This window comes from Nanorana parkeri, unplaced genomic scaffold, assembly GCF_000935625.1.
Source record: "Nanorana parkeri isolate BGI_ZX_2015 unplaced genomic scaffold, ASM93562v1 scaffold885, whole genome shotgun sequence".
NCBI lineage: Eukaryota > Metazoa > Chordata > Amphibia > Anura > Dicroglossidae > Nanorana > Nanorana parkeri.
In genome coordinates, this window is record NW_017307153.1 from 96,988 (window position 1) to 110,091 (window position 13,104).

The following is a 13,104-nucleotide window of genomic DNA, read 5'->3' on the forward strand; positions in this document are numbered from 1 at the left end:
GCCTGCTGGGTAACACATATTACGCTCTCTTTTACCAAGGTCACCATTATATCTTAATGGAGGAGCCATGAATGACCCCACAATTATCTAGCTTCAAGAACCGAAGATAAATAAGTAAGGTAAAAAACTGATATCAGTAAACATGTAATCAATACCTTATGCATCACAGGACCATTTCATTTTGAATGGGCTGCCAAGGCACCATAATGCAGGTTTTAATCCCCTATGCTGTTATAACTACCAACTAATAATAGCCAATTATATTTGTGCATTTAGAAACACAACTTATTTTTAATCCACTGAGCTGGCTAGAACTAGCTCCAAAATGTTTTTGTTTTTTTTTTTACAGATCTTACTGCAAAGAAGCCATTCCATATGCAGAGATAAAACCTCTTTCCCTCCCGACACAAAATGTTCCCCCTCGTCCTTTACAATTACCTTAAATTGAACTACTTTGAACCAAGTTCACTATATGAACTGGACCGTGCTGGAAATGGTTTGACTGGGCCCTTAGCAGCGGTATTATACTAACGATTGTGACAACTTCAGACTGGCTGTTAGGAAGCCAGCAGCTGCTAGAGTTCTAACAACCCATGTGTCACCCCTGCCCTGCCCATATGTGCCACTTCACAGGCAGATTGAGGACATCCCCAAAGCATAGTATTTCACGGAAATATGCATTTTTTCATTGCCTTTTAAGCATCATTAAAATCACAGATTTCAGCAAAACTGTCTTCAAGGGGTACTACCTTGCTACCCCATGCACTTGGTTTGTCAATCCCTTGCCTATTAGTCTAGAAAATAGAGATACACAACACATTGCATTGTAATTGGGTACCATGCGATGTGGTGAGGATACAACACATATGAAATTAAAAGATGCGTAGCCATTAAGAAATAATGGCACTACATTGCACCTAATATTGCAATATGGGATGAAGGATTGTGTGCACACCCTTCCACATTGCATTAATGTGATCGGAGGCGAATGGTAATCATATACCCCCTTAAACGGCTCTTCTTAAGGAATAACAAATTCTGTTCAGTTAGCCTTTCTTCATAGCTGATGTCCTTCATGCCTTTTATTAGTTTAGTTGCTCTTCTCTGCACTCTCTCCGGCTCCAAGACAACATCTTTTTTGTGAACTGGTGGCCAAAACTGAACTTCATATGCCAAATGAGGTCTTACTAATGCTTTGTACAGAGAAATTTTAGGCTTCTCGCTCTCTATACCTCTTAATACAAGAAAGTATCTTGCGCGCTTTAAAAACTGCAGCTTGGCATTGCATGCTGTTATTTAAGTGAACCCGGCAAAGATCATGCACACTCAAGTAGTTACATGAACAAGCAGTAAAGGCACTTTAGGGGGGGCGTGGCCTGGCTGCTGACATGGATGGACGCTGATCAAAGCATCTCCGGTCCTCCATCTCTCCTACACCTATCCTGACTGCTCACTCCCGCTCCATTTCTTCACCTGGCTGGTCAGAATCCTCTTCTCTGCCTTCCATCCACAGAGATGGGGAAAATAGGGTACCAGAAGGGTCCGTCTCCTGCTGAGAAGCTGGCACGCTTCCACAGGTCGCAAGATGGCGGCGGTGACCAATGCCGCTTCTCCTCCTCCACACTCGTCCTCTAGCCGCACGGAACATCCGGACACTGCTCGCTCCTGTGAACGCAAGATGATCTTGCAGGGGAAGTCTGGGAACTATGGCACCCCACATAGTTGCTCTTTAGAATCCTCTCAAGCGAAGTCCCCTGATTTGGTGGAGAGGGATGGGGTCGCGCCTGAGGATTCGCCCATAAATGCGGAGCCTATTCTCCTACAATTAACGGAGGCAATATAGGACTGTAAAACGTCCCGTGCTACGCAAATTGAAGGGGTACATGTTGATCTCTCTCTGCTGAAACATGATGTACAAGGTCATTGGTCCTTGATATTCCATTACAAGCATCGACCTCATGTAGTGTGTCTCCAAGAAACTCATCTGATGGGCTCTAATATATTGGCTCTGAAAAAACACTGGGTGGCCTTCTATGGGGTCTCTCTGACATTGGCTTCTATTCCTCTTGCAGCATTAGATATGTCCTCGGCTCCCTTGCTGCTATTAGGGGATTAGGGGGACTTTAATTCAGTGCCTGATCCTCTTTTGGACCGCTTGGGAGAAGGGGGGTGCCCTGCCTTCTCTGATTGGATCAATAGTTTTGTGCTTATTGATGTGTGGCGCTGGAAATGTCCAGATTCTGCTACACATAAAACCCTTTCTAGGATTGATTTAGCGTGTTACCCCTACTGTTCTTCCCTGGTTACGTGATATAAGTTACCTTCCAAGGGGAATCTCAGGTCACACTACTTTGTCGGTTGAACTCTGCTGGAGCAATTCCTTTTTCCACCAGTGTGTGGAGAATGAACTCTGCCTGGCTGTCTGACTCATCGGTAGACGCCTGCGCACAAGCTATTGGTCACTATTGGAATGATAATGCCTCTGTTCCTTACTCCTCCCTTAAGTGGGAAGTCTTTAAGCCCACGCTTAGGGGGTCATTTATGGCCGCCACAGGTGCTGCCCGCAGACTTAAGGAGGTATCCACCGTGGCCCTGGAACGAGCTGTGGGCGTGGCTTGAAGCTGCCTATGTTTCTGACCCTTCTACCATAGCCTAATAGAGTATGGATGGAAAAAAAAGGGTGTATGATTTATCCCTCTTGGAAGGTACAAGAAAGAATGCTATATACCCAGCAGAAAGTGTTTGAATTTGATAATAAAGCGAGCAAATGTCTGGCATACTTTACAAGACCTGAATATAACCCTACTTCCATTTCCCACATTGTTTCCTCCACTGGACGTGTTCTCACTGCTTCACAGTACACCATGGAGGCCTTTTTGTCCTTCTATGAAGATCTTTACACCTCCAGAGCCATGTACACTGATGATTTTTTTAGAGGCATATCTATCTCAGGTTTCCTTGCCGTGCTTATTCCCTCAGGCTAGGGAGGAGATGGACTTGCCGCCTACTACTGATGAGATGGTGACAGTGCTCTCCCAGTTCCCTGCCAAGAAAACACCGGGCCTGGATGGGTTTCCGGTTGAAATGGTACACTTCTTATGGTGAGGAGTTGAAACCGCATCTGCTAGCTGTTAATAATAAGGCATTTGATATGGGCATTCTTCACCCCTCTATGCGTGAGGCCCTTATCGTTCCGATTTTGAAATCTACTAAATGCAATTCCTATTGCCCCATCTCCCTGATCAATGTTGATGCCAAGATTTTGGCTAAGATCCTGGTTATGCGTATTAATAAACGCATCTTGTCTTGGTCAACAGTGATCGGGCGCGTTTTATGCCAGGCTGCTGAACCAGAACATTCATAGACTATTTACTAAACCTTTAATTCTCCAATCCCACTGTGGAGGGTAGGACCTTGGTCTCCCTAGACACACAAGACTTTTAACAGTGTTAAATGGCCGTATTTGTTGAAGTTGCTGCACCTTTTTGGGTTTGCTCCCTGTATGATAAATGGGTTGAGATTCTTTACAACTCCCTGGTGGATAGATTACGGGTTAATAAAGATGCATCTACTCCCTTTTATATTTCAAGGGGAACTAGACAGGGCTGCCCCATTGCACCTATCTTGTTTGCTCTGCAAAATGAACTGCTGGCAGCCTGTATACGGGAATTCACTTTATTATGTGGTCTGTCAGTGCAGGGCCTAGATGAGCGTATATCCTTGTATGCCGATGATACACTGATTTACTTATCTGACCCGAATGGCTCCCTGGCTCATCTACTTTAATTACTAGAGACATTCGGGTACTATTCGTGCTTTAAAGTTAATTGGGACAAGTCTGTTCTTTTTCCATTAAATACTAATACCATAGCTCATGTCCATCCCACGTCTAAACTGAGAGTGGCTCACAAATGTAACTATTAGGGGTCAAGGTTCAACTCCCTCTCTCCTCTTATATTGAGAATAATTTAGTCCCCGTGATCTAATCCCTTCAATTGAAGACTAAACAGTGATAGGATTTACCCTTAGATCTTATGGGAAGGATCAAAATTAAAATGATTTTTTTGCCTAAACTTTTGTATACCATGGCTAAATCTCCGTGTGGCATCCCACAAAAGGTATTTCTGTGAAATTAACTATCAGTATTAGGTTTCTAAGTCAGAGACGTAGTCCTCGAGTGGCTCTGGAGGTGTTACAGCTTCCGCGTTGTTTGGCGGGTCTGGCCTTCCCTAATTTCCTTGTCTACTATCTGGCCACTCAGTTGGTGGTGATCCATGATTAGCGACTCCCTCAGGTGGGAAACGCCTGTACAGCAACTGAGGCTGCCATACTGACTTCCTTTGAATTGCTTCAAAAATGTTATCTATAGGGGGGTCTCCAGCTTACATTCAGGTACTGCTCTTATTTTTGTGACTCTTCATATGCTTAAATATGTCATTAATTGGTTACCTGTAGCTGCATGGTCTCACTCCCCCTTCTCGCCTCTATGGGGTAATCCTTCCTTTCCAGAGCTGAAGCATCTACCATCAGCTGCCTTCTGGTCCTCGAAGGGAGTCAAATCCCTCTCATTTATTTCGAAATGGTGTAATGCTCTCTTTCCCACAACTCGAGGAGCTAAAGCTCTCTCCGTCCGCTTTTTTGTCGTATATTCAATTGCTTTATGCAGTCCGAGCCCAGTTTGGGTCGAATTCTTTTATTCTAATTCAGTCCCCCCTAGAAAAAAAATGTCACGCAGAGATAGCTCCTCTAAATTGGTATCAACCTATTATGCTGAACTTATGGCCACTAGAACTTCCAGATTTGATAAAACGTAAACAAAAGTGGCAGGCACTCCTCCGAGACTTAGACCTGGTGATTGGTGTGATTTTGAAGAAAAGTATATGTCTTCTGTGATAGCCTCCAGAGATAGAATATTGCAGATGAAGTTTTTTTTACCAGGTCTATTATACCCCTTCACTTTTATAAACTTTTGGTCTCCGGCCCACTCCACAGTGCTTTAAGCGCTGTGGTCTGAGAGCTTGTAAGCCCCTTATGTGATAGAAATTCATTTTAAATAAAAGTAAAAAAAAAAAAATACATGTAAAAAAAAAAAAAATTTAAACAAACGTCGAGTGTACCTACATACAAAAACGGGGATTGTGCTATACATGTTAGGTATCGCCACGTGCCCCAGAGTGAGAGATTCACAGATATCTCTAAACTAATGACCTGTACAGGCTTTTAAAGCTTTAAAGCGTTGCCTCTGGACAATTTTGGGTGCCATATTTTGTTGCGGTTTCACGGACACATATTATTGTTAACATGGGCATGTTGGGTATCTATTTATTCTTTCATAACCATCTTTTATTTTATATTTTGTGTTTTTGGGCACTAAAGTTTACTTAATTGCAATTATTTCTACAAAATTTGGAGGTTTGAGTAAGAGTTGAGTTAATATCATGAGAAAATAATTTGCAATTGCAACCATTTTATTCTACTGGGTCTTTGCTTTCAGAAAATATATAATGTTTTGGGGGGGTGGGGGGGGGGGGCAGGGGGTTCCAAGTAATTTTCAGGCCTAAAAGGTGTATTATAATGTCTGCCAAAAACACAAAGAAGGCCTTGGCAGCGAAAAGGTTAAACCTTGGATACCACATCCTCATCACAAAAGTTAAAACTTCAGGTGGTCGCAAAGGCAAACAGACTTCCCCCTACATAGGGGAGAGGGGGCCTCCCTTCAATATGCAAAAGACTTGCTCATATGCTAGAAAAAGGTTTGAGAGTCGAAGGCTTGTAGCGGTAACCTACATATTGCCCTGAAACCTTCAAGCAGGGTAAGTACTTGACATGAGTGTGTAACAATCAACCACTTCCTGAAAAGCTAAAAAAATGCCTAGAAATGTATATATCTCTTTCCCCGGTATACAAGAAGGTCCCAAAGACACCCCTTCCCTTTACCCCAGTGTTAATTTTGACGGCAAAATTTCAAATAAGTTTTACTCCATTTAACTAAATTCCATTTAGTTTTAGCTGTATTTTAGTTATCTGAATTGTTTTAGTCTAGTTTTGTCAACTAAATCTCCAGTAGATTTTAGTCAACTAAAATCTAATGGCTTAATTTATTTGGAAGTGGAGATGGAGAAGTAAATGGGTGTGAGGGAGGGAACAAGTCTGAGAAGGCTGTTACACCGTACTAAACGTGCTAGGGAGATGGGAGGAGAAGCACTCATGTGACAGTAGCAGACAAATCTGAATCAGAAAACGATAGAGGAGTATTCTCTGCAGTTTGCAGGGCACTGATCCAGGGGGCAAGGAGACCATTGGAGCCTGCATCTCAGTTGATCCACCTGCCGATAGAGTCAGGGGACTGGGGGTTTGGCAGAGCTCCGAGGGAACCTGAAGTCCAAATAGGTAAATGCAATCAATAGTCCCTCCTATTTGTCAGATTTCTGTTAGTCGAGGAAAATGGCAATGTATTTTTGTCATAGTTTCAGTCCTATTAACTAAGTTCTTATTTAGTTTTCATTTATTTTTCGTCACTAGAAACATGCAGCTGACGAAAACTATGATGCAACTTTCTCCACTCCATCTTCCTTTTCATCTCCTGTGTCAGGAGGGTTCAAAGACTGTGCTACCCTAAAATGTACTATCCATGTATGTTTTAAGCCCCCCACCCCCATTCATAGCTCTAATTTTATCAACAATAAACCTCATTAGTACATACGAAAAAAACAATACCGGCGCCTCTGGTTGCAAGATGGGCTGGTTATGAAGTTTGTTTAAACACTCAAAGGGCAGCTCTCACTGGTCAAAAAGACCATCGATCTAGGAAACAAGGAACAAGACAGAGTGCCTCCATAGTGTGAAAGGGTAATTTATTTGTACAATAAATGGTGTATATGCTCTCCTCTTGCTGACAGTGCAGCAAGAGGAGAGCACATGCTAGTGGAACCACAGGTGCCAGCAGATCCACAGCAGCAAACAGTTTTCTGCTGACTTCCGCTGCTAGAGATTTTATACTTCATCATTTGTATGCTTTTAACCACCGACTTTCCTGTAAGTACCTTTTCATTTGCGTGTTGTACAAATAAATTACCCTTTCACACTATTGAGGCGCTCTGTCTTGTCCCTTGTTTCATTAGTACATAGTTGGGAGGGGCAATCTTTCAACAGAGACCCAAACCACACAATCAAAACATGACAAAAATGCATATATGTCTTGGTTTCAGCAGTTCTGGAAGGTTCTATCCTCTGCAGTATAGAGAACAGAGGATGTTGAGACAAATACACTGTCAGTAGCCCTTAGGGCAGAATTTAATTAAAGATGTAACTTCACACCTCAAAAGGTGCTGTACATTCCGTGACCAATACTTGAAACGCCAGAAATAATAAAATTTTACATATGAAGTTAGGGGGATGGGAGCATTTAATGCTGTACAGGAATTTCCAGTACACATTGTAGACACAAATACTGGTTACAGTAGTCTTACAAGGCTTCATTCACTCCTCAGTAGCTTTCCTTGGGCCTCATGCACATGGGACTTTTATGTGTGACTGGGAATTCCTGCAGCATCAACCTGTGCATTCCTGCATCAGGAATGCCAGGTGCATCCTTTCCATTGTGCCCATTCAAGTGATCGGTCTGTGGCTGTCCACATGTAAATCGTATATGGAAATATTACCAGCGCTTTGGGAGACACACTTTGTCCCTGGATGCAGACAGGTTGTGTCCAGGGAAAACATCTATCCTGACCTGGCAGGTAATCATTCCATATATGATGCAGACAGATGCTTCTACTCTCAGCCAGTCATTCACTTAAATATGCACAGCGGCCACATCTGTAAAGACAGACCTGGGATTCCTACCACAAGAATCCCCAGACACACATAAAAGTCCCATGTGCATGTAGCCTAAAGCCATGCTGAAGAAATTATGAAAACCTTTCTCTTTTTCTTAACTCAGTATCTGATGTATACCACAGAGTGAAATCTAACTATAGAGCTGCATTTTTTTCACACCCTGACATGCATGATTTCCTGTCTTAGGACCTAAGGATTTATTATTTGTTTTTATTGGATATAATCACTGTATAACCACTGGTGTTAAGTGATTTAAAAAAGGATGAACTGATATGGAGAGAAGCTTACCCATCTAGATTAGTGCAACATCTTAATGAACAGGAGTAAGAAAAGTAATTTCTTTCAAAATATCTGTTGGTCTGAGATTGTGAACTGAGTTTAAAAGACTTGTGGCAAGCATTACCCGATATACCGTTTTTATCTGGAAAGTCATTTTCAATGTTTTTAAATCTGCAGCTCTAATTAAAGTAATACCTAGTGATTCTGCCATTAAGGGCCATGTTTAGGCACTTCCTGTTATAGGGTTACAAAACCCTGGCCTTGTCTCCCATATATTCTTCTGCATTGACAACTTGGTACGCGGGCTTCTGATTGTGACTACAATGGTAATTTCAGCACATTTTACAAAGAATTGATCCACTGTTGTGACCCTTAGGTAGTCTGTTTTGACAAATGTCATGCAACCATTGCTGCAGTGCATGCATCTAGACAGGAAAAGGTTGCAGGGGGGCTTAGGAGCACTGAGATGCAACAAAAGAGTGAACATGAGTACCTTATATTATTTCAGAAATAAATGGCAGTTGTTCATGATGCACGGTGTAACAAACTACATGTCATTCCGTCTACATCTACTTTAAATGCATAAAAAACACATTAACATCAGTTTACACGCCCTTAAAGTGACATTAAAGTCAAAAACTTTTTTCCCTTCCCCCAATGTTAATTAAAGCACTTACCTTAAATTATATCTCTTAATCCGATCTTCCTCTGCTTTCCTGTCCTTTTCAGACTTCTCTCCAGCGCTGCTGCGGGTCTCCGATCCAGCGCTGACTCCTCTGTCCTTGCTGGCATCTCCTGTCCCACGGTGTCTGCATGCGGGTGCACTCGTCCATAGACTTACTTTGCGTCTCTCCTCGTCTCCCGGCTGAAAATCCGAAATGCGCCCATGGTCAGCAAAGGTAGCCTTCTAAGCCCGTGTTCACACCTGCACATTTGGCGCGTGTTGACAAACGCTGCAATATGCAAAATGCGCTTACTTTGCCATTAATTTCTAATGGCACCCCAAACATGGCCAGGATGATCTGCATTCTTCCTCTGCATTTTCATGCATTAAAATGCGCACAAAACTGAACGCAAAAATGCGGAATGCATGTCGCAACGATTGATACATATCGCTTTTTTGCCGCGTTTGTTCCCGGAACGAGCAGGTGCAAATGTGGGCTTAATTTGGACACCACAGATTTACTTCAATATGCATACACAAAAGAGGTCTATAATCATACAACCCCCTTTGCAATCAATTTGTAACAATGAGTAAAAATATGGCACTGCAATCCAAATAGTATTTGCTTTAATTACAGCTCTGACACAATGTAGAGCTTTTACACTCTGTGTATATTTCTTTGAAAAAAGGCCCATTCAGTCTGTACCTTGACATACTTTTGATTTTTACTTCAGTTCCTACAGCACAATGTACTTTCAAAGAAAATCTACCTTAACCTTTGTCTCGGGAATCTTCCACATGCGCTCAGATTCAAGCACAATCTCCGATTGAGTGACACCTGGATAAGGAAAGACAACGCAGTTTTATAGAATAAAATACAGATGCAAACAAAAAAACACAATTACAAATACTGAACATCTTTCAGACATCAAATTGGAAATTTACAAAACAGGTTCAGTTAGAGGCCATACAAAATAAATGCAGGATACAACAGCATTGAAAGGGTTTCCTATGCAGCTGTTTTGTTGAAGGAAAACCAAACTTTTTTTTTTTTTTTTTTACAGTAGAACATGTAGAAGATATCAATTCAAAGTGAACCAGTAAAGACAATTCTAAGAATCTGAATATTCTACTTTTAATTTGAGAGGTGCATCATCTCCCTTATTTAGATTTACTTACTCTGCTTGTGCCCGCAACTTCAGATTGTGCTACAGTGTCAATGGTCACCTGCTGTCTAGCAGTTGCTACTAGTCAGCTACTTAACCTCACATATGGCACACTCAAAAGCTACAGGAGATCAGACAGAGAAGGCAGCAACGGTTAGATATCTGGTGAGCTATGGACCCCCTGACATAAGCAGGCTCAGACAGATTAAATAAGGGGGAAAATATCATAGGATTTTTATACTTACTGCAAAATCCTTTTCTCCGAGTCCATTGAATGACGCAGCATTATTAACAATGGGTGCCTACAATGGGTAGGCATACAAGCATACAATGGGTGCCTTTTGCCTACAGGAAAAATGGAAACTAGGCACCCCAGAGGCTATGACCTGTCATGCTCTCACACCCAATCTGATGTAGCAAGCAGTCTAACCAGGAAAGGATAGCATATGAGGGTAGGGAGTTGTGTCCCTCAATTGATATTAAGACAATTATTTTACTGTAAGTACAAAAAACCTATTTTCTCTATCTTCCATTGCCGGACACAGCTTTATTAAACATTAAGCAACCAAGGGGCATTGAAAAGCTGTCCAAACTGAGGGGCAGACACGCCAAAACAGGCAAACCAGCTCACCAAGAATAAACCAAAAACAAAAGGGGAAAACCAAGGGATTAAATAGCTGCTGAAAAACTTTTCGGCCAAAACTAGCATCTGCAGAGGCAGATACACTGACTTTGTAAAACTTAGTGAATGTGTGAACAGAAGACCACATCGCAGCCGCACACCTCTGAGAAACAGAGGTCTGATAAAGAAAAGCCCAGAAGAAGAACTCACTGATCTATTGGGCTTAATGGTAAAAGGAGGCACGTTATCGTGCAACTCAAGCATGTACCCTCTTCACTGGTACCAAGGCAAATCTGATTATCCTTGTAAGCTTGGTATATATTCAAAGGCCACATAAAGCAGGGAAGAGAATAATAAAGCATGCAAGTGAAAAACAAAGCACAAAAGACAGTGCAGATAAAGATTACTTTTATTTGTTAATAAAGCTGCACTTAAAATGAAGTGATTTGATCAGGTCATATCACCTGGAAGAACTACTCTAATCGAATGCCAGGGCACGCCAACAGTGGTTGAAAGCACTCTCATTAGGTAGTCAGCAGGAGAGATGCAAGCAAGAAAATAAACTTCTGAAGTGGACACGGCAGGAACTATGGAGTAAGGAACTCCAAGAACGTCCTCAGGGGCTGGTGTAGAGAGGGGACTGAAGTTGTAACCTGGTTTAATAAGTACCTCCACTGACATGTTTCGAGAGGCATGGTGGCTTTAAATAGGTAGGTGATTGACAGCTCAGACATGCACTGCATGTCGCTTGTAAACAAAGGATATAAAAACCACAGCAACTCGAAGGAAGCAAGCAAACGAATAAATGTGGGAACAATGAATGATATAATGAACAATTACAATTTCATATGGCAAAAATAATGAATAAAATATCTGTAAAAACAGGAGTCTCAAATCTTAAATATTTGTGGATAATAAAATTATCTGTAAATTTTAAAAACGCATGGATATAAAAGATCCAATACATGCAAAAAAATAATAAAAATAACCGTGAAATAAAGATATTGCCATACAGAGGGAATTCTTTATTTTCACCATTAGATGTCACCAGATTCTAAATGTGCACAGTACTAAAACAGAAAGGAGAGTGGAGATGACATGAAAAAAAAATATTTTGAAATATTATGTACAAAGTGTGTGCCGACTAGAAATAAAATGGCAAAAAAAAACCATTTCAAAATATAGTTTAAACGTACAGAAAACACACAAAGAAAACACACACACACACACACACACACACACACAATATTGCCAAAAGTATTGAGACACCCCTCCAAATCATTGGATTCAGGCGTTCCAATCACCTCCATGGCCACAGGTATATAAAATCAAGCACCTAGGCATGCAGACTTGCTTCTACAAACATTTGTGAAAGAATGGGATGCTCTCTGCTGCCCCCTCAACACAACCACCCCTGTGTTTTCCCAATGGCAGGAGTGGATAAAGAGTCTTGGGGTACAGCATGTCATGTCAGAAGGAATTGGAATTTGCTAGAAATATGCAAGGTTGTATAGCAGTTTGCAAGAGAGTTAATTCAGAATTTCCAGTAGCTTAAAGCTGCTGGTGTGAGTTCAAAACTCTATGACCAAGGGATCAACTGCCATGGTGATCAGATCCCGTCTAATAGCTTTAGATCAGTCAGTCAGGGCTTTAGAGATCAAGGTTACAGCCAAGACAGGCTGCAGTGCAGAATCCATCAGGGAGAACAGAGCTCTAGAAAAGGCCTCAGGTTGCTTATTGGTGGGGGTCCTTGAAGTGATAATTAGGTCAAAAGGTTTTTAAGCCATTTCAAATCACTTACAATGGATACCGCTTCTTGATGTTTGAAAGTTTTAGTTTCCGGCAGAATCAGCTGGTCCCCTGAGCACTGGATATGATATCCTGTTTTAGGGTGGCTCCTTTCCCTTACAGGTTTCTATGGAGCCACACTTGTGCATGCTAGTAAGCCATATCTCCATTAACACACAGGCACAGCACGACAATCCAATCCGCTGCTCTCTGCTCCTCCCTCCTATCTTCTCTAAGCTAGTATATAGACAGCTGCTCAAGATTGCCCTCTCTATTGTGATCTTGTACAGGAAGTTCAGAAAGGCAGAGCCGAGCAAGTTGAAGCCGACGGTTTGGAAACATGACATCTACGTGCTTGGGCAAAAATGTAAACAAATAATATGCGGGCAATGTATATTTGTTTGATCTGGATTGATTGAAAAAAAATGTTTGAGAGTTTAAAGCTCCTTTACAGACAGGTGCAACCTCATCTAGGATGATAGATTCTTTAAAATGATATACTGCTCGATTCAAAAAGTGGGATAGTCCACTTTTCTAAGTTTTTCTTGAGTGAGCACAGAACTAATAGGTGTTTGGGAGGTAGAAACATCTTGTCTCAAAATGTTTTCAGTCTCCATAAAAAGACAACTAAGAACAGTTGATGCACCAGAAAGTTTTGGCACTCTTCAGAGCTCTAAAGGATCCTAAGACAGGGGACAGTGTGGAAAAGGCCTACAGGCTGAGCCTGAAGTTTTGTTCTGTTTTTT

At 41.7% G+C, this 13,104-nt stretch overlaps 1 protein-coding gene across 1 annotated transcript in view; it reads right to left on the reverse strand.

Moving 5' to 3' along the window:
• The window catches only part of ZC3H7B (zinc finger CCCH-type containing 7B), an 82,309-nt gene that overhangs the window by 17,784 nt on the left and 51,421 nt on the right, over nucleotides 1–13,104 (reverse strand). The window contains exon 18 of the mRNA XM_018565763.1: nucleotides 9,553–9,620. Coding sequence (XP_018421265.1) covers nucleotides 9,553–9,620 — 68 coding nt within the window. The remainder of the gene's footprint in view (nucleotides 1–9,552; nucleotides 9,621–13,104) is intronic.